The sequence below is a fragment of the Seriola lalandi genome, unplaced genomic scaffold, assembly GCF_002814215.2.
Source record: "Seriola lalandi dorsalis isolate HSWRI2012SDOR001 ecotype SW California unplaced genomic scaffold, Sedor1 jcf7180002054885, whole genome shotgun sequence".
Lineage (NCBI taxonomy): Eukaryota > Metazoa > Chordata > Actinopteri > Carangiformes > Carangidae > Seriola > Seriola lalandi.
In genome coordinates this window covers 3,467,587-3,489,539 of record NW_019525437.1, presented here as the reverse complement: position 1 = coordinate 3,489,539, position 21,953 = coordinate 3,467,587, and the positions used below count along the sequence as shown (strand labels likewise).

The 21,953-nt window shown below is 39.2% G+C and overlaps 1 protein-coding gene across 2 annotated transcripts in view; it reads left to right on the top strand.

Annotated features, from left to right (window-relative positions):
• Positions 1 to 1,900: 1,900 nt before the first annotated feature.
• Positions 1,901 to 21,953, top strand: part of mast2 (microtubule associated serine/threonine kinase 2) — a 176,923-nt gene continuing 156,870 nt past the window's right edge. For both annotated transcript variants that reach the window (XM_087180051.1, XM_087180053.1), the window contains exon 1: positions 1,901 to 2,815. In XM_087180051.1, coding sequence (XP_087036177.1) covers positions 2,735 to 2,815 — 81 coding nt within the window. In that variant the 5' untranslated portion in view covers positions 1,901 to 2,734. The remainder of the gene's footprint in view (positions 2,816 to 21,953) is intronic.

Genomic DNA, 21,953 nt, shown 5'->3' with positions numbered 1-21,953 from the left:
TGTCAGTAGTCCTACATTTTGAAGTAACTAACAAATACAGGCCATCTTCCCTTGATTCTTAAAGGTTCATCACACTGAGACGTCCTGATAAAATCGGAAGTTGGCAATATTTAGTTCACTGAGGAAAACAAGGCAGAACAGCTCTCATGTAGACCTGCTGGCGCTCATCTGCAGACCCATGTTTACTTTGCAGAGAAGCCTGGCTGCTTCAGTACTTTCCTAATTGAACTTTCCTAAAAGCATTTTAGGAAGGAACTCTTACATGCAGGTCTCTGTTTGTCAGTATATCATAAATCATACAGCGGCTTGAATGTTGCAAACAGTGCTCATTTTGTAATCAAAATTTCTCAGCTTTTTTCACTTCCTGTCCCAATGGAGAATCAACAGGAGAGCTAAACACAAGACATTTTAACTGTTGTTTCCCATGGATACACATACATATATCATATATCTTTTTTCTTTTTTCTTTTTTTTTACAAATCCATTTTGTGTGATCAAACATTGTTCATAGACTGCCCACATAAGTGTATGAAAAGGCAAATGGGATTAACATTATTGTATAAAATGAAATTTCTTTGATTAGAAAAAACAAAGCAAAATAAAACAAAAAACAGTCACACTGAGGTAAAATGGCTGAAATTAACTCAGAAATGACAAAAAAAATACAGTACACAGGGAGAAAAAACACATATTCAAGGCATTTTCTATTGTTTCTCAGCAGGTGGCAGCAGATGCCAACAAAACTCATCACACACACACTCACACACACACACACACACACACACACACACACACACACACACACACACACACACACACCCTTTTTTAATGGCATTTGTGAGGACCCCTGATTGACATAATGCATTCACCAGCCCCTTACCCCTAAACTAAACCATCACAATTGAACGCCCAACCCCAACCTTGATCTCTGACCCTTAAACCAAGTCTTAACCCTCAAACGGCCTTTTAAACTTGTAGGGTCCAGCAGTTTGGTCCTAACAAGGAAAAGAAGCACGCACAAACATACACATACACAAGAAGGAAGAAAAAATAAATCTAAATAAAATAGTTTTATTTATTTAGTTAGTTGAGAGTGTGTGTAATTTTACACAGAGGAATCATCAAACAAGCTGTGTCCATAGGTGAAGCTGAAACCAGAGAAAGGAAAAAGATTAGTGCGTTTTCAAAATAAAACCTGTTACATTTGTAAATTAATGCTGCGGGATGTCAAACATTATCGTATCTTAGACCAAATACCTGAGTACCATTATATGTTGATATAATCTGATATAATTTTAGGAATCAATACTTTGGGAATAAATCGTCAGTCTTTCTTTCTTTCTTTCTTTCTTTCTTTCTTTCTTTCTTTCTTTCTTTCTTTCTTCCCCAAAATTAGACACATAAAAGACTGTATACCTGAAGTACACATTTTAATTTACTTAAATACAGTATTTAAATGTAGAAATACAATAAAATATTTCAATGGGAAATGTTTCTATTGTATTTTGTTTAATTTTTACTTTAGTTTATGTTCACTCTTTTACTACATGATCAGTCAGACATGTCACCACTTACATCGGTAAGTCTTTATGTGGTATATTATGTGGTATATGCCATAACTGTCACTATACTGTTACAATGTTTTTTCAGATAAAAAGACACACTGCTCACCTTGACTTTTATTTACTCCATTATCCATCACATATGTTGTACCTGTTGATAATCTTTCGAGTACTATATTGTGTAAATTATCCGTATACATGTAATCAATGCAGTTTGTATTCTGTTTAATATTTATTTCTATCCATGAAGTATGAAATGTTTTCTAAATCCATTATTTTGAAGACGCCGTGCTTATATTTTTGTAAAGCTCAACCGGACGTTGCATCCTCGTTCTTGCTAACTTGACACCGCAGTGACCGAGTCGGAGTCAGGAAACAAGCTGAGCCGTGCCGTGCCGCGGCTGCTGTTCAACACGGAGCACGACCCGGTGTCTTCACACAGAGCTCAGCCTTTATCCGAGGATGGAAGGACATGTGAAGGGGACACTGACAGCCTGATAAATCACCGAGAGGGGAAAGAACGCCCAGAATTCAGGCGGGAATCAACCGGAACCATCCGTTAGGAGTGAAGGTAGACCTGTCATGGGTGTCACGGTGCTTCTGGGCAGGTAGCCCGGCTAGCCGCTCTGCTAGGCACGCAGCAGGAAGCTAGCTTAGGTAGCTAGCAGCAGCAGCAGCCACTCACTAACTAACTAACAAGTTGTTTTGGTTGAACTGCCAGGGCCGGCACCATGAAACCAGTTCAGCATGGCGAATGATACGCTGTCCCTGTGAACCATCTTTAAACCGCCCTTTTTATTTCTGTATTCAAGGAGAAACTGCTGGTGCTGCGGGGTTGATTGACAGCTTGTCACAACGGCTTTTCCAGATGTGGAAGCGGCGTGAAAAGTGTAGCTAGGCTGTAAGTTAGCTAGCCACAGCCGCACAAGGAATGGCTGGCTGGAACAAACTCCTGAGCGGATTCTCAACTCAAATGAACGCATCGGCGAGCGATGAATTTCGTTTTGGCGGCGAGGTGTCACTGAGGTCGATACCAGCCAAGCTGACACGTTGAGCCTGCTTGCTAAGAAGAAGTTACCGACAGGGTCCAGCCGCGACAGGACGGGGCTGTCTGTCAGCCGGGCCGAACCCTGCCAGCTCGGAGGTTTTTTTTTTTAACGGTCAAGTGAAAGATGAAGAGGTCAGAAAATAAAAACAAGAGGAAACTGTGCAACATGGAGCAGCAGGAGAGCGGGGGAGAGGAGAAGGATGCGGTGAGTGGCAGTCATTTAGACACATTGTGTGTCATTGTGTGTGAAACCTGGACAGGTTTGCGTCTCTGATCCACGATAAGCCCACGCACAGGGAACAGACACAACACAGAGGATATGAAGCTGATATCAAATAATATCATGAGTCTTTTTATGATACACACATCATTAATAATATCTTAATATATTTAACACCTTACGGCCTCTGTTAATGATTCATTTTGTCTCTAAAACGTCAAAAAAGTGACAAATTCTTGTTAAAATTCCCCACAGCCTGAGTTTATCAAAATAGTTAATGATTAATTGGCTAATCAATTAATCAACGAATTAATCAGCCTGACAGTGTGTTAAGTACATTACAGCCTGCTTATGTGCAAAATTGAATGTAATAACTAAAGAATTAAACTATAGAGACCTTCCTCTGTTCCTGCAGCTCAAGGCTGTGATTGACAGGCGGAAATTTCACAGTTGGTATCAGAAGTCGATAAAATTAAACTATATTTTTGCTCAGTCATCGTGGATGTTGAGTGCTTGGTTGGATGTTGAGTGCTTGTGGCCAGGTGAAAGTGTGTGCATGTATCTATTGAGATGCAAGGGGAAGCTAATGTAAAGCAGATCTTTGACAGTCCTGTGTTTGAAGCAGTTTAACAGTAAGTAAAGGAGAAAGTCTGTGTTGGTATCAACCTGGGTGTTTGTTTAATATATGGTTAGTTTCATAGTTAAATGCATTTGAACTTGGCTTTACGTCATCTGATTTTTTATAAGCAGATTTATCCTGATACTGTGTCTGCAGTACAGTTGGTCTGAAAAGGCTACCATAGAAAATACCATAAAAACACAACATAGATAGAGAAAATCGATGGAAACTACAGGAATATATAATAAACCATAAATATCATATGCAGAAGTGTAAAGGTAAAAAAACAGCATTGCAGCACTCATAAGAACAACCATTCTCAGTTGAGTTTTGTGTTATAATGAAAAAAAACAACTCAAACACTCCACCAGTCGTTTCGCTTCCCTACATCTGCATCTCTCTGGTTCTAGTACACCTTATTACCTTTGACACTTTGAGTTTTTGGTAATTAGAATTGATGGATATCTTGAGAAATTTTAATAAAATATGGTGTAAAGGTGGGTCAGGGAACAGTTTATTAGTTTTTGCTGTGTGTAGTGGATCCAGGAACGTATTGGATGAATGTTGGAGAATCTTCCAAGCAGTACTTGGTTTAATTCAATCATTCATTCATTCATTTCACTATCACTATGAAAATCAACTTGGAGAGAGTTCAGACTAGCTTGATATGAGTAACTATCACATCGGATTATACATTTAGTCAAATAACTCATTGGTGCTTTGGTTCTGTGTAATGTATAAGGTTCAGATCTCATTAGTATCAGTTTGCGATGAACATGGACATGTTGCTTTGTTAATAAGAGCCGTTTCCAAAAATGAAGTCATGGCTGAAGCTCATAATTTCACATTTCTGCATGAAGTCATGTTCCCCCGACCTCTGGAAGTATGATATGACTGACTCTCTAGTACAGTATTACTGCACCACCCTGTCTTTTGGGATATAATGTGAATAATAACGTAAAATGTGACCAGTTAATAAGATTTTCCCTCAGCTGTCATGTTTCATAAACTTTGCAGTTATTTTAGTGTCAGAACTTTGTCCTGAAATCAGCTTAGGAGGATGAAATTTTATTTTTTTGAGTGGTTTTCAGTCGGGGGTGGGAGGTGCTGAGCTTGAGGGAGTGAACTTCATGGTATCATGGGAGGTCAGACAGATGTTTTTGTGCTGCTACTGCTGCTTTTTGTGTTTTTGTATGAATCAGTATAAAATGGAAGACCGCCAGACAGGGTGTTTTCATCCAGTGGGACTTCTACCTGTTGCTTACACTTTGCATTGCTGAGTAATGAATCATGACTTTGTGCTGGCGCTGTGATATTTCCAGAGGCTGTCTGCGGGGAAAGGCTAAAGCCAACAGTTACTTTCATTATTACTTTGTTGATTATATTTTTGATTAATCAGTCCAAATAAAAGTCCTTCAATATCTTTTTTTGTCCAACATGGGATAGAAACCAGAAAAGAAGCAAGTCCTCACATTTAAGAAGCTTGAACCAGAGTATGATTAGCATCTTTGCTTGATGATTTAAACAGCAAATCAGCTGATAAATTGATATTTGATCAATTTTATTTCAATTGGCATAGAGATTATAAAAAATGTGTTTAATGCAGCAGATTTGGTAGATCAGGCGCTAACGTCCCACCAGCAACAGCAGGTCGCTACCATGTGAACAGAATCTGTTTAAACATCTGCTGTCTAATTTGACTTTAATTTACTATAACCTGACCTGAAGGCACACACACACACACACACACCCACACCAACACCCACACACCATCACTGGTATGGTGTAGAGATACAAACAGCAGCTGTGATCAGAGTTCATCTGCTGGGATCTCCTCAGGTTCTGTGTCAGACCACCAGGGTCACCATGAACAACAGGGTTTTGGTGGTTACTGTTAAAGCGTTGGGAAATCAATGATGTCATTGTCATTTCCTAACTTGAGTGTGAACAGATTCAGAGTGTGTGTGTTAATATGTTGCCAGGGACAGAGCACAAATACACACAAACATCCTCTGCAATCAAGGAATCAGTCAGCTGTTTGTTTCCAGGAACCCTTTGTTTCTGACAGTTGCAGAAACTTTTCATCTATGTTCTTGACTGATATATTCAAAGTTGGACAGACTGTCCAACTTTGAATATATCATGTATTGAAAATATTTTCTTTTTAGTTTTTCTGAAGTATTTTGAAGAATTTGTCTATGACAGATTTAGTAAAAAAAAAAAAAAAATTGATAAATGTAAAAAAAAAAAAAATGTTTTAGTTTGTTGAATAGGCTAAATTTACAATTATCATTGAAAAATTAATTGAAATTAAAAAATAATAATCATTAAAACAAGTTTTGTTATTGTGTTTTGCAGAAGTTTTCAGTTTTAACCATCAAAGATAAATTCGGAAAATGTAAAAAGAAATAATGTCGCCAATTCTTTCCTTTTCATAACAGCCACTTTTTAGCTGTCTTGTCATGCTCTTGATTCACACATTCTTGGAACTGGTGGCCTTGTTTTCCTTCTCTGGGAAACACCTGGAAAGTCAAAGTAAAACTGAACTCACCATAGAAATGATGCGTTGTCTCTGAAAATGACTTTAATGGTTATGTAATTTTCTTTTACTGAGAAAAAGCTGTTAATAGCCCGTGGCCAGTGACTGTCAGGATCTTCTGAAGAAAACAGAAACCTGAAAGCTGCAGTTGCCCTTCATGGGTTTGGACCAGCTGACTGACTAACGGGTGCTCCTGGGACATTTTCAGACAGATGTCTCTGTGGTCCTGACATGTCCCTGTTTTATAGGTCACGGTACTCTCTGACATGGTTAAACAGGAGCAGTAAAAGCAGTGAAGTCCTCTACACACAATAAACACTATCACAATGTTCCTGCAGCAGCGACTGGCATTTATTGCAGCTGTGTGAAGAGAAAGCTGCTTCCTACTCCTCATTGTTTACTTCAGCTCTGAACGTTTGCTGTGTTGTATTCACCTGAAACGGCAGCTTCAGCACAATCAAACTCTTAACTTCAGCAAATAATGGAAGGTGGCCCGTCTTTGTTTTACTTATTTGGGTATTCATTTGCATATTCCTGCTTTTTGCTTCAGTCTTTGTTTTCTTGTGTTTCTTTTTCTTCTTTAGCCTAATATTTCTATTTGGACCCTCCCGTCTTTCTTTCATGAAAGATTTAGCTCTTTTGAGGTCAAGGTTGGTTGTTTAACATCACTACTTTTTGAATGCAAAGCTGTTAATCAATGCACGGTGAGATTCTTAGTCTTGTTAGTCTTCTTAAGGCAGATGTTGCCTGATTTAATTATAATTTTGTTGTATTTAAACAATATTTAACAAAATATAAGAACATTTGGAAAAATATGTTTATACCCAGGAATGTAAGTAAATTGGAAAAGGTGTAATGTTTAAATTTATTCAATTATTTCGACTTATTACACCGCTGTCTCCCCTCCTGCATCTCCTCCTGCTCTTGTTATTATCTTCCTTGCAATCAGACACTGAACTGATGTAACACCACCTCATAGTATTGCCTGTGTTTCACGACTTTTGCTTCGGTGCAGTGCAGAGCATCAGAGCTTTGTATGAACAAGGACGTGCAGTGTCATTGATACCAGGCCCGAGTATCATCCAACCGCAGAGTTGCAGCAACAGCAGGTTCAGACCTGCACTTACCTGTGTCACAGGGTTTATATTTTATATTAGCAATGTAAAACAGTAGAGAGACTGTGGAAAGGAAATAAAAGGGGGTTTCCAACAACATTTTATTCATGGAAATAAAAGAGGAGGGGGTACAGAATTGAATATTTGAAATATAATATTGGCTGTTTATGGGCGGTATATTTACTTTCATTGCCTGTTGGTGGCACAAATGTTAAAACATCTGTTAGTGTCTTTGCCTGTAGGTGGCACAGGTTGGCAGGGCTAGACCTTGTCTAAAGTGTAAAGATGCTGCGATGTCAGCTGGGATGGTCGTTTTTGGATTCGGTTTCACTGAAGAAAATATAAAAATGATGATGATGTGATTTTTGTTAGGGTTTGTACCAAACAAACATGTTCCTTTACTTCTGAAGAATAAGATTTGTAGTCCGGGGCGTCTCTGTAACACCACTACGTTTATGATGCTAACGATGCATAACAATGTGGTGACATTTATGATGGCGATTTCGATTATATTTCAAGTGATTGTGCAGCCCGACTTGGCCGATATCTAAAATTTTATATCTTGGCAGAGTCCAGCCCAAATGTTGCAATGTATGATATTATTAAACATGTTGCATATGGAAGGAAATATCGCAACATTCGATATTATCTACGGATGCCACGATCAAGTTTCTTTAATGTAATTCCCAAGTACCGATCACATATTTATAATGAAAATCGGCCGATAATGATCGACAGCTTAACCTTAATTTGTGAGTGAGTTATCAAGAGGTGGTTCACATCTAAGTAAATAAACAAAACATGCAGTGATTTCTTCCTAGAGCTAAGTGTGTTGATGAACTGGGATAGGAGGATAATCTGTTATATCACAGCACATTGGAGAGATGTTGTTCCGAGTTGAAGCCCCCACAGCAGGATCAGGCTAATTAGGGCAGACTGGAAGTAGACTGAAATCTGCAGTGGATTAACACTGTACTGTACTGTAGTGTACAGTGTTAATGGGGGTGAGAGAGAGGAGGGCGTGCTGTTGTGCTAAACACTCAGAGGATTTTCACTATAAGCTAGAGGCTTCATGCTGCTGTTACACAGTTGGAAACAAGTTCAGGTTCTGGTCAGTCCCACAGTTAAGGATGGTGGGTAATTTTGGACTAGTAAGATTGTAATCACGTGGAAATTTAAATATTTAAAATATTTTCCAGATTTTTCAAGATTTACAGTTTCTTTTAAATGGCGTGTTCTTCTGAAACAAATAGTGGACTGAAAGATTAAACAATCAACAGCAAATTAATCATCAGTGATTTTTAGAATCAGCGGTTAAAGTCATTCACTTATGGATGTAGCTCAGCGGGTTGCAGCTGAAACATTCTACTCTACTCTTCTCTCAAGATCCTGACACTGAATACTCAGTCTTTGGTACCAGCTTCTTGAATCTGAGAATTTGCTGCTTTTCTTTGTGTTATGTCTTTGTAAAATTTAATGGGTATTTTTAGATGGGTTTTTTTTTTAGCCTTTCTTTGATTTTAAAAAACATATTGAAATGAAAACTAATCAAAGTAATTAGTTGCAACCTTAAAATTCACCTTGACCAATAAAGTGAGGTTGTATAGAGCCCAGGACCAGAAGACTGAAGTGTTACTTTCTTCTGTTTCCATTAAAAAGATAGAAAATAAAAATTCTGTCTTTTTGGGTGCAGTAAAAACAACAAGCTGTGAACACAACACTGATGTATTCTCACATTTTAAGGTGACATTGTAAGCAAATAATTTATAATTTGCACATCTAACAGATAATGAGCAACATTAACATATATTTGGAGTCATATGTTTTACAATACAGGTGACAAATCCACTCTTTTAAGCTCTGGTTTGCTCTCCACCAACTCCTGAGGGAAATGCATAGTTCTTGAGCTGCGACAGTTTGTTAGTGGACAGTGGGTTATGAGAGTTTACCTGCTGAGGCCGAAAACAGTGCTTTGAGAGGGGTGAGAGTGAACCAGAGCAAAAATGTCGTCGATTGGAAAACAGTTTGAAATGCTGTGTTAAAGTGTTGATCAAAGCACGTTTAAATGAAGAGATTTGACCTTTTTGGGGTCACAATATTTGAGCTCGGTTACATCAGTGAGACAAACAAAAGGAGGAAAATGGGTGAGTAGATGAAAAAAGATCAGACAGAAACTGAATCTTTGATTTAAAAAAAAAAAAAAAAAAATAAAAAAAATTTTTTGCTGTGGATGTTCCTGTCAGAGAAACTTAAAACGGCTTCATGATCGACAGAATCAAAAGCTGCAGTGTGACTTGAGTAGGGCTGGGACGATTATCCGACGTAATCGACGTTGTCGATTATAAAAATTATTCAACGTGGAATTTTAGTGTCGATGCGTCGTGTAAAACCACACAATGTGAATGTTCATAGAACAAAACCGGAACTTCCTAATGGGACCGTTTATATCCATCGTCTTTGGTTTACCCAGATACAAGCGCAGCGCACGGACTGGGACAACGCGGTGACGTAATTGAAGTCATTGACTAAGTGAATGATTTGCGTCTGTGTAATCTATTTGAACAACATGGCGGCGTCTACCAGCAGTACGACGGAGCGTGTGGAGCAACACGCGGCAAAAAAGGCTCGCACATGGTCCTCCAAAGTTTGAGAATACTTTAATCTTGACACCAACAGTGCGGTAGTCTGCAGACTCTGCAAAGTGCATCTGGCATATCACTCTAGCACGACAGTCATGCACGAGCACATAAAGAGGAAGCACCCTGGTGCAGTGTGTGTGTGTTGGACGCAAATTGTTATATTAAATGACTAACTGGAAAATAATTGCAATAAAATTACTGTTAGGTTAATAAAAAAAATAATCGTTTAAAGAATAATCGTTTGGGACAGCCCTAGACTTGAGCAATGTGGAGTTGGTCAGCAGTGCGGGACTGTAACACTCACACTGACTGATCAGATGTCTGAGACGGGCCTCCAGCTGGCCTCCACTGTGTTATCTAAACATTTCATATTTTCTACATCAGCTCTCACATTTATTTGGTTTTACAGTTTACGTGATCGGCGTTCCCTCCTGCATTCATTGGATTCCAGCCGAAGCTCAGAGGGGTTTTAGGTAACGGCGAATGAGGCTGTGTCACAACAGATTTAGGTCTGGTTGCTCCGCTGTACAAGTCACATCCTCTATGATCATGCTCATGCTCGCTGTTGGACACAACAGACAAATGAGTCACAGGCTGTGTGCCACTTTGTGTGTTTGTTTTCTCCAAGCAGTTATGATTCACATAGCACAGACTGGATCTGGGTTTAAACCCTACATATGATTTATGTTGCTGTGAGTGAGGAGACTTCCTTAAGATACCAATGTTGTTTGAAATAAATCATTTTAATCCTGGATAAGATTAAATTCATCCCAGATTTTTGAGACACTTCGTTAAGACAGTGAGACAGTTATAATTCAAACATCCTTACTGATTGGAAAATATTTATATACTGTGTATGTTACAATCTTTTTGTTTGGGTGCTGATCAAGTTGCTGCTCATCCTTTTTAATGCCATAATAATTTTAATAATTTAGATTTATTTTCACTCTTTTTCACCAAACCAATCTAAAACAAATCAGGTTTCATAGTCTGATTTTGGAAAGATAAATTCCATGTGTTTCAGGTAATGAGAAAAAATTTATCGAGCAATGTATTGATTATACTGCTACTCAGTGTGGGAGGATGATAATTACAGTAACGTCCTTGTTAAACATCTTGTTATGACTGGAGTCAGTATCAGGAAATATAACAATGAGAACAGTGAGCACTGGACTGTAAAATGACATGGTGGTCCAGGAGTGAGAATTATTTTACTATCTGAAATCAGTCCAAGGCTGATTTTACAGTTTACAGTCTGTAAACTGTCTCCACATCCTCCACCTCTTCTTTCCTTTGTATTTGTTTTGGTAATGTCACAGGGAATTTCATTGGTTCTCTATTGATACAATTTTATTCAGTCTCCCTGTAGTTCAGTGTATTATCCCCTCTCAATATGTCGCCAGTGTGCTCCTTCTGACTGTATATGCTGTTATGTGTGGGACCTCTGGTCTTAAAGGCTGCATGGTTCTAAGTCCATCAGTGCTTTGTGCCTTTTTCTTTTTTTCTTATTTTATTTAATAGTACAGTGAGAGGTAGACAGGAAAGTGAGGGAGAGAGAGTGACGGAATGACATGCAGCAAATGGTGGTGGGTGAGATTCGAATCCATGGCTGCTGCGGTTAAGACTAAGTCCATGTGGTACACGCTCTACCAGGTGAGCCACCAAGGTGCCCCACCTCGGTGCTTTTTGAGTCCTGACTGAAATGTGTCCAGAGCGCTAAGGTACCAAAACCTGTCAGTATCTGAAATTTGGCGTCTTCTTTCTAACTCTGTGAATAGATACTTTAATTTAAATCATTAAATTGTGCAGATTGCGTTTTGCAATGATGTTAAAATCTTAAAATGTGTTTCCAGCGTGACTTTTCTCCAGCAGTAGCTGTGGCTCTTTGCTCTTTCTTGTTCATTAAACATCTCTTAGGTTAACCAGTAAACCTGCTCCCCTCCCAACCCAGTGATATGAGAGAGTGATTACCTCTCCGTTTTTGAACCAGCTATGGGCGATCGTAGTGGGCTCAGGAGGAACTGAGCCGGAACGACCTCTGGGACTTCTGGCTGAGATTGGTCCAAATGCTGCACAGCTAAGACGCTGGGTTGATTGATGGAGCCCAAATGGCTAATGGGTGCAACTTTAGGGTACCTAGAAGGGTGGTAATGAGGAGGCACAGATGCGGGAGGGTGAATGATATTAATTACTTGCATTAAGCAGAATTATAACCAAGATGGGTCCTATAAATCAATGCATAGAAATGGCATTAATTACTTTGGCGTCTGATTATCTCGCAGGAATCAGCGTAGGAGAAATTAAACCTCATATGATGACAAAGGACAAGACAAAGGAATAAACCGTGTTCCAGAGTGAACAACAAATCTTTGCTCATGAGTGTTTTCGAGGTTTTCAGCTCAGCTTTCTCACTGTTTATAATTTTAAAAAGCTTCAGAGGTTACGTCAGGTCAGATGTAGAGTTGTCCTCAACCTTCATCGCCTCTGTTTTCTTTTCAGACCTCGCTCCTTTTCACAGCAAGTTTCCAATACAGCGTTGCTCTGTTATATCTGTCTGGTTTTGAGCTTCCAACATCCTTAATGAACAGAATCCATCACTCTTCCCCTGCTTGGTGCCACATTATTATGCCTTCCTGTTTCAGCCACCCCCCCCCACCCCCCCAGTCATTGTAACTGAGTGATGTGCTGATTTCCCACTGAGCTGGATGCCACATTACTCTGTATTCACTGAGAGAACCTTTATTAGATGTTCCTCGCCCTCCCCCTCTCTCTATTGTCTTTTTCCCCCTCTCCTCTACCTTACTCTTCCTACACCACCTTCCCCTGCTCCTCCCTGCCTTCTTTCTTCCTTCCCTGTATCTTGTTCTCTCCGCCTCTTGTCCTGCGTTTTTTGTCCATCAACCCATCTTGTTTTTCTCATCCAACGTTAAAATGTAGTTCAATTAACAGCCCACCGACTAAATGTTTGTTTGGGTTTGAAGCTAATGATTCTCACAAATCAAGATTTAATTCTGGTAAACACCAAATCAAGGTAATGAGCAATTCAGCACACCTGTGCTACTTAACGCTGTGCTGAAAATGAGCATTAGACAAACTAATGGACTCAAATGTAGTCTTAGTAATTCAGCTTACAGCACACAGGACTTCTGCCGTGGAGAACACAAATGATTTTGTACAGCTGTCACATCAAATTCAGAATGAAATTTAAATTGTGTGTGAGATATTTGTACAAATCCATGCAGGTAGTTAAATCCTTGTGCTGCCACTTGCACACTAAGACATAAATGTGTTTTTGCTCAAATCACAAGGTTTATTTGCTTTGTAAAGAAATAAAACACTGCATGAAAAGCAAAGTTATCATTACTCCTGCCAGAACTTAGAGGATCCATTGCTGGGCAGTTGTAGGAAAAGGAAATGAAACAGAACATGAAGAAGTTTGTTTCTTGGACTTGGTGAGCATTGTTCTTATGCAGGATTTTTTTTTTTTGCTCGTCAGTGTGAACACAGCAGATGATTTTAGACAGAAACTAAATAAAAATGGTAGTGACAGAACAATACGAGCTGAAAAAAGAGAAAACGCACATTAACATCTTCATAGAAAGAAAAGTTTCCCTCGACTGAACATGCCAAGTCACGAAGGGTTGAGCGAGATGTGTAATATGTGTATATACTGAGAAATCATATAAATTTGTCAGCCACAGAAATTTCTACAGCCCTTTATTTGTAATCTTGTTCATGCAGAGGTATGTAGTTTGAAAGCTGAGATTAAACTAATAAATATGAAACTACAGGTCCCAGGAAATTTTATGATCTGTTTGCTCAATGTTAATGTTGAACCCTTGTGTGTGTTAGTGTGCGCGTGTATGTGTGTGTATGTCTGCTCTCACTCTGTTGAAAAGTTGAACACATTAGAGGCTGCCGTTGGTTTTTGTTGTGCCCCCTGAGGCTTGTTTGTTTGTGCGTTAGTGATTGAGGAAAGTGAGATCAGTCATTCTGCTTGTGTGTACTTGCTACATTGTGTGTGTGTGTGTGTGTGTGTGTGTGTGTGTGTGTGACCAGGTAATCTGGTTTCCCTGTAGGTCATTAGCTGTGTGTCCACTGACAGTGTGGTCCTCAGTGTGCAGGGTCAGGACGGATGGAAGGAAGCTGGAACTTTACAAGCAGAAACCTGCAGGGTCAACACTGACTGATGCTGCTGCTGCTGTTTGAATGAAACGACTTGCTTTGCACGTCACCATGGAAATGGATCATGTGACTGCAGCTAACGCTAATCTCCAGTGTTGGGTCTAGAGCAGTTTTGTAAGTTTTCCCTGCTGATGGTGAAGGAAGGAAAAGGAGGATGAAAATCAGAGGCCTGATCAGAAAACAAGGTCATCAACTCACTCAGCTCAAGGTGTTATGACTATAGCACAGATGGTGGCTCAATCATGGTGTTATATATAGCTGCTATAAATTATACTCAGAGAGCACAACTAGAGATGACAGTAATATTATATTTATATGAGTACTGAGGGAGCTTCAGATGAATGAAATGTAAATACTGACCTATGTAAAACGCATCTTTTGACCTAATTATCTGCATATCAAGTGACCTCGTGTTGGGTCCTGACCCCAAGGTTGAAAATCTGATTAGAGACTACGATAGACTCTATCCACCCTCTGACCCTGCACAGGATAAGCATAGATGATGCAGTGATGGATGGATGGGTGGATATTAGATAGGCATCAGAATTACTTGTGTTTCTAAAGACTATGGAAGTTTAAATTTAGGCTCCTCGACAAATCTAAAAGTAAGAATACCATCAGAAAACAATGAAACTGAGCACACTTTAATCAGGGTGTCAATCACAGTTTCTTTAGGAAAACAGTGTCATAATTGTTTTGCAGAGTGTGGCTAACATTAGCATGCTAGCACCAGCAGCCTTCTTACCTGGCAGGTTAACGTCCACATGCCTATGCTGAACATGATTACATATTGCTCTGGTCGCAGCAGACACACAACCTTATTTTAATTTTCGAGATGGTTTTATGAGATGACATCGGTGCCACTTTCCACCTTACTCTTTCTTTTTTTTTTTTTTTTTTTTTAAACAACATCTGGACATCTCAGGCCTCTCTCTGGAGCTCTAGTAACCACAGGTTGGTGAGCCAGTCAAAAGAGAGGAGGCTCTCCTACAAGGTTGGATGGTGCGTCCAGGTGGGCGGGGCTTGGGGCATGACTGAGAGCAGGGACTGCTTTGAGGCTCACCGATGAATCTTATTTTCATTGTCATCGTGATATGAACATGTGCAATTAACACATTGCAAAAGACTGACGGAAACGCAACGAATTAGAAAAAGTAATTTTATTTAGGCTACACATGCCGTGCAGTCACACAAGTCAATCACAAGTTTTCATGGTGCAGCACCTGAGCCAAATTAACTGGAAAAAACTACTGTTTTTTGATGTCAGGCTGCAGCGTCTCACACACATAGCAGACGGCACAGAAGCGGCGATGGAGACCAGTGAGGAGTGAACGTTTTATTTATTTTTTTTTTATTTTTTTTTTTTTTTACAGTCGTAGCTCGGTGAGTGTCATCACAACATTTGTGAATAAGAAAAGCAATCAGCGTCCTTCATCACACCAGCTGTTCAACAAGATTTAAACACCATGGTTTGTTTTACACGAGTGAAACGTACTAACATTAAGCTCATAGTGTACAGTTATGAACGAGCTAAAAGGAACTTTTGTAAACCTATAACTACAGGATGAGACAGCAGTCCCCCCCCCCCTTCTATTTATCGCAAGTCTTCGAAATATTGAACAGTGTCATTGCACATTGCATATCTTCCTCATATGGTGCAGGCCTAGTCCTGACGGCTGGTTTTAATGATCAGTTTCTGAATACAGGTCGTGTGCATTTCTCTCTGGACTGAGCGCTTTGATACTTTCACAGTAATTAATTAATATAGAACCTAGACCTGCTTTATAATCAAACAACACATGGACATCTACCTTTGTACAATATGGGACCTTTAATGAAATGATAAATTATTTTTTCAATGACCAGTATTTCTAGTGGCAACATTTAATCCTTTAATTTCACTAAACAGAGTGCACATCCCTAATCAGAATAATCAAGTGGGACGTACGTTTATACTCGTGAAAAAAAACAACTAACTTTTAGGGAATAGGCCAATGGCGTTTGAAAACAGACTTCATCTCAGACCTAATACATGTGATTGATTTAATCCATGTCTGAAGGAGCCGTTTTAGCTCAACTCAGCTGAAACAAAGACATAATAAAGCTTCAGTGTTGGGCAAGGATCTCTACCTGCAAGGAAGAGCTTAGTTGGAGAAAGAAACACATTCATGAAATCCACTGTCAGCCACTCTCACTACTCCTCCCAGTCAGTGAAATGAGGTCAACCAATCAGCAGCCACAGTCGAAGCCGCGCGGTGCTTGGCAGGTGTTTGTCGCTCCCCTAACTTCCTTCACTTCACTTCCTTCACAGCACATTTAAGCCTTCTCATGTGTGTGCTGTGTGTGCTGTGTGTGCTGTGTGTGCTGTGTGTGCTGTGTGTGCTGTGTGTGCTGTGTGTGTGTGTGTGTGTGTGTGTGTGTGTGTGTGTGTTTGTTGAAGTCACCACGGCTGTCCCTCCCTGTCCTGATTGGGGGTTATTAACCTTTGGGCCGTGGCCAGCAAAGGAGCTTCCAACAAAACATCCTGCTTCCTCCAGCTCAGCAGCTAACTATAGGAGCACAAACACAGTACTCCCTGTCTGAAACAATCAAACCCTGCAAATTCAATACAGTAAAAGCAAAATCAATAGATAAAAGCGTTTTTCTTATTGTTTTATTTATTTCTCTTTATATTTCCACATTTTTTATTTACTTATTTATTCTTTTATGTATTCCTGTTTATATTTCCATATTTACTTATTCTTTTTCAGATTTATTCTTTTTCATGGCAATCCTTTGACTCTAACTGAATCATTGTGCTGCTCAGTCTGAGTCAGAAACATTACATTTAGACCAACTTTTACTGAGTGTGTGAGTTCGCTGAAAAACATTAAGACATGAAACTCTTTTATAAATTGTTTGTTTCACAGTACAAACATTCAAGGTGTCAGTAGAGAAAGTTAGCATCGAATGCTAACTTGCTTGACAATAGTAGAGTTGGTGTTGGTTGAGATGATTCTGCCCAAAAAGAAAAACACTTTCTGTATCTGGGAGAGCTGTCCTGTGTTTTCTATGGAAATGGTCATTAATGTAACTGGGTATTACAGTAATGACAACAAAAACAATATGCGCTAATAATAATATAGACATGAGAACATTGAAATTATATTATAACATGCTTGTTTTAAAATATTTGATTAATTGAATGTCATACAACAATCACTGTATTAAAATAGAAAGAAATCCTTTTGTCCAACATATTTTGAATGTGCAACTTTTGTGTAGTTTGACATCATTGCCATCATGAATCATTTTAAAAGGGAGAAAAACTACACAGTAAACTTGACTTATCTAAAATGCCAGGAGAGAGACCGGGCTGGCACCCCTGATAAAAATAAAGTTTAGAAATCGGAACTTAAAAACAAGAACTTGACATCACCTGTTTCCCTTTGTAGTTATCCAGATAATGAAACTTTGCGCCGCTAACTCCGCTTCATTTTTCACACTCACCTCAGTGCTTTCTAAATAAACCTCTTCCCTTCTGCAAACACACCCCAGCCTTCTGAATTTTTTTTTCCTTTTCCCAGAAGCAATCTGGGCCTGCAGATGTGACTGAGCTGAAATGTGTGATTATGACACACACACACACACACATGGCAGGAACACACCCGGGATTAAAGCATTGAAGTCCAGATATCAGTTTAATCCGCAGGGAATTAAACAGCGAGCAGTCAAGAGTAGGCCAAGTGTTGTATGAGAGATTTTATTCAGCTCAAACCTGCTACATGCTCAGACCTGTTACTGACATGTTACAGTGATGGATGGATGGCATGTGTAGGTGCAAACCTATAAAGAATGTCTCTCACACACACACACACACACACACACACACACACACAGTATAGTTAAATGTCAAGGTATTTTAGAGATGTGTGTGTCCAATGTTGGGTGTTGTCATGCCCCCTCTTGCCTCTTTTATATCAACAGATATAAAACTTGCTGTGATTGCAGCTCATAAAAGCTACCTGTTATCCAGGTGAACACTGCTTTACTGAGACATCAATCAAATATCTGAGGACAACACCTGTATTGTCAGTTATGTTGACGTTTGCCATGAGGAATCACAGAGAGGGTTACAGGTGACAGAAAGTTGGCCACTTTTAACTTTGCTGACACACAACCTATGAACTTGTTCAAGCAGGCTAGGTTCACTGTTAGGTCATTAGGTTTTCAAACAGGGGTAGACAATATGAATATAATCACAGTACACATGATTTTACAGCATTTGCGATTTCTTAAGCACAGGGGGCATCAGCAACCCCACGGCCAGTTGAATTTAATATCATATAACTCATGGTTAGCGATTGAAATCAATGTTTCTAGGGCACAATGAGAATTTATCAAATTATGTGTTTTTTGAAAATAAGGTGTTACAGAGTGGAGCTTCTTCACTCACAAACCATCTGACCATCGAACAGTGGTGTGTGGAGAGGACACGCAAACCGACAACAGACCTGGTTTAGTTTAGGCCTGACATCAAGTAACTGATAGAATTAACATTAATTAGTGACAGCTGATATGTCATACCACCGACCACATTGCATTTTAACCATCGAAAGCGACGCCAGGCTTTGCTAACGATTATTAGCGTCGGAGCTCAGTGACTCTCCTGAATACCACCAATGATTTTACAAACATGGATAGATACATGGTTGTAAATATAATGGTAGCAAAATCCCTGGTGGTTGACAGCGTTCTGCCTTCTCACACTATCTATTATCATCATATAATGTGATGTGATTGCTGCTTTTCTGGAGCGGGGATTTGCAGCAATACAGTGACGTCTGCAGATGTTTTGTTGCGCATCATCTTGTGATGATACATGTGCATCAAACCTCTGCCAGTCTGCAGGCTTACATTAAAAAAAAAAAAACAGTAGGGGCTGGTGTTTTGATGCATGTTCTATGCAGCCGGTGTGTGTTGGCCTTTACATATCCTGTTTGTGCTGTAGGGAGGCAGCCTGGTTGTAAACGTTTATGAGTGCCAAGGCATCAAAAAACCTGGCAACTCCGCACCACGCATATTGTTTTATTGATTTACTGGAATGATCTCATAAAAAATGCGGTCACATCAAAGAGGCTGCCCGCTGAGAAAGCATTAACTTGAAGGTAGAAGCTGTGATCATAACTCTAGTAAATTCAGCTTTTGAACATCGTTATTACAGTGTGAATTTTTTTTTTTTTTGTCAGACTGGATGGGAGAGATCAGTGAGTGTCAGTTTCAGAGACTCAGTGACTCTGCTGATTTTCAGGAAGATTAGTCAGAGCTGAAAAACTGGTGCAGTGTGCCTGCCACACACACATACACACACACACACACACACACACACACACACACACAGGAGTACTGAACACAGTTTTGGAGGTCGTTCTAGGACTCAGGTGGTGGTTTTGGCAGAGCCGTGGCTGCTCAGGTGGGATTATACAGTAGACATGTAGTGAAATTACCTTCCCCTTTGTGTGTGTGTGTTTGTGTGTGTGTAGCTCTATTATGTAGGAAAAATAAATACCAGATTCGACTTTGTAGCAGATACTCACTATTGAAAGACTCAGTTTGGGATCAAGGAAACATGATCAGGATTTCCTGTTTCCTGGAGGAAACAACACGCTTCACAGTGAATATTGGAAACTTTTGATTATGTTTAGTGGAGATGAAAGCCAATGAAGGAAGCACTGTGTCAGTCTACATGCTGCAGAAAGTGTGAGGATGTCAGTTTTATGAATTAGCCAGCGGCTGTTAGGATTATTTTTCTTTTCAACTTTTCAGCACAATTTATTAATTATTTTGAAGTTACTGTAGCAACAGAAGCTGAAGTGGACTGAATAAATGGTTGTTGTTAGTACGGTCAGTTAGGAAGGAACACCCAGAATGTTAGCGGCTGTGTTTGGGAATTAATGTTCCTACAAGTACTGAATTAATTCTTTAATATTTACACAGTTTGTCGTGACATTTATTGCATTTGTCATTGTGCTAAGATGTTTTTACAGTACATAGGATGTTATTTCAGCAGTGTTGGCAGTGTCAGTACCACTGTTTAGCCTAATGAAATAGAAAATAGTCAGACCATGGACAAACTAATCTAAATGAACTGGTTGGGTTTCAGTAGTGGACAGAAATCATTAAAATGCATCTTATTATGCCTATTACACAACAAGGATTTATCTTTGAGCCTTAAACTCAATTGAAATATTAAGAGTTTATATTTTCTCAACTTTTTCCCACAAATTATAATTTAAGAGCACAAATGAATTGTTTTGTGATCAGAGATTACAAACTTATGTGCATAAATCCAGGGTTTCCTGCAGTGTTTTCTAGCAAAGCCTGAAATGAAATGAAATCTAACATTAACCATCAGGGGAAAAAGAGCAAAGGCACCTTTTTACACATCACATCATATATTTATTGAGTGCAGCTATTGTTGAGACCATCATCCAGTAACTACAGAAATCATGAGACTGATCTATCAGAACGTGGGTGGTTTACCACCTCAGCTAAACAATTTCCTGGGGGAAACCATGGAATAATTTTCTTCCCTCCTGAGTTACCAAGCTCTGCGTGTCTCACAACACAACAACAACCACAAAGTCTTTCTCCAAACGTAAAGTTCAGGTTTTATTTTTCTAACTTTAACCATATCTGCAGTGAATGTCAGCAGCATTACATGTCTTCCACAACATAATTACTGATGCAGAATAGTTTCATTATGAATGTCCCCTCAGGGATCATAACACTTTTTTATTAAACCTTGATTACAGCTACGCTACATGCCCATAATGGTTGTGTTTATGTCCATATCCGTGTACTTTGGTGTGTGTATGTTTTCGGACTGCTCTACACACTCTCCTGACACTGTTACAATTTATGCTAATAACCTCTATGTTTGTGTTCTGGCTTTGCTCTTCATCATTTTGTTGGCTCACCTCCTACCAACCTCCTCCTCCTCCTCACAAACATCCCCTCTTCTCTCCTCTCTTTCTCAGTCTCTGTTTTTCCATTTGTTTATCCTGAGTCACAGTGGAGCTGTTTGGACCGGCCCATCACCTGCAGCCAAACTGTGTGTGTGTGTGTGTGTGTGTGTGTGTGTGTGTGTGTGTGTGTGTGTGTGTGTGTGTGTGTGTTGCAAGAAGTACCTTCCTCACAGCTGTTCCTGATTGAATCTAAAGGCCACACTGTTTTTATAAAAAAATGGATTTTGGTTTTAGGTTTAGCTGGACGACATCCTGTGTTTTAGTCTTGTGAGGAACTGAGTTCACATAGACTGTAGCTGAGTTCAGCTTTGCTTTGTCCTCAGGTGATTATTAAAATTCACTGTTACTGTTGCATTATTAATGAAAATGTTAGTGTTTTAATTAAAATATTCACAAGGACTGATTCTTCTTGAATAATATTATAACATCCATTTAAAGGATGATTCTGTTTTTTTCTTATCATCAGGAAAAGACCCAAAACAATGTGTGACAATTAATATGTAGAGTAAATCTTTTAAAACACAAATATAAAGTTAATTTTCTTAAAATAATAATTTCCTAAAACAGCTGCAAACAGGAGGCAACGGTGCATTTAATGGGGACTAGTTTCAGCAGCGGATTAATCCAACAGGACAGTGGTCGTGGAGGTGGCATGAAGGTCAGACTCAAAATAAACTACAGTGTTTTTGTTCAAAAGAGTACATGTCACCAGTGTGTTTTTAATAGTTTTTGGAAACAATGGAACTTTATGGCTCAGAGGAATATGACATATCACGCCAGGCCTACACACACACACACCCACACACACACACACCCACACACACTCTCCCTTAGTTCACAGATTTGTGAAAAAAACAAATGCTAATCAGTATTACAAGTAAATGAAAAAGTTAGGAGACATCAATTGGGCCAAAATTTAGTAGATAAAACTAAGTAAACTAAAGTTTAAATCAGGATGATATCTTAATGCCGTTATTAGCTCATTAATCATCAGTTTTCACAATTTGAGAACCATCTTC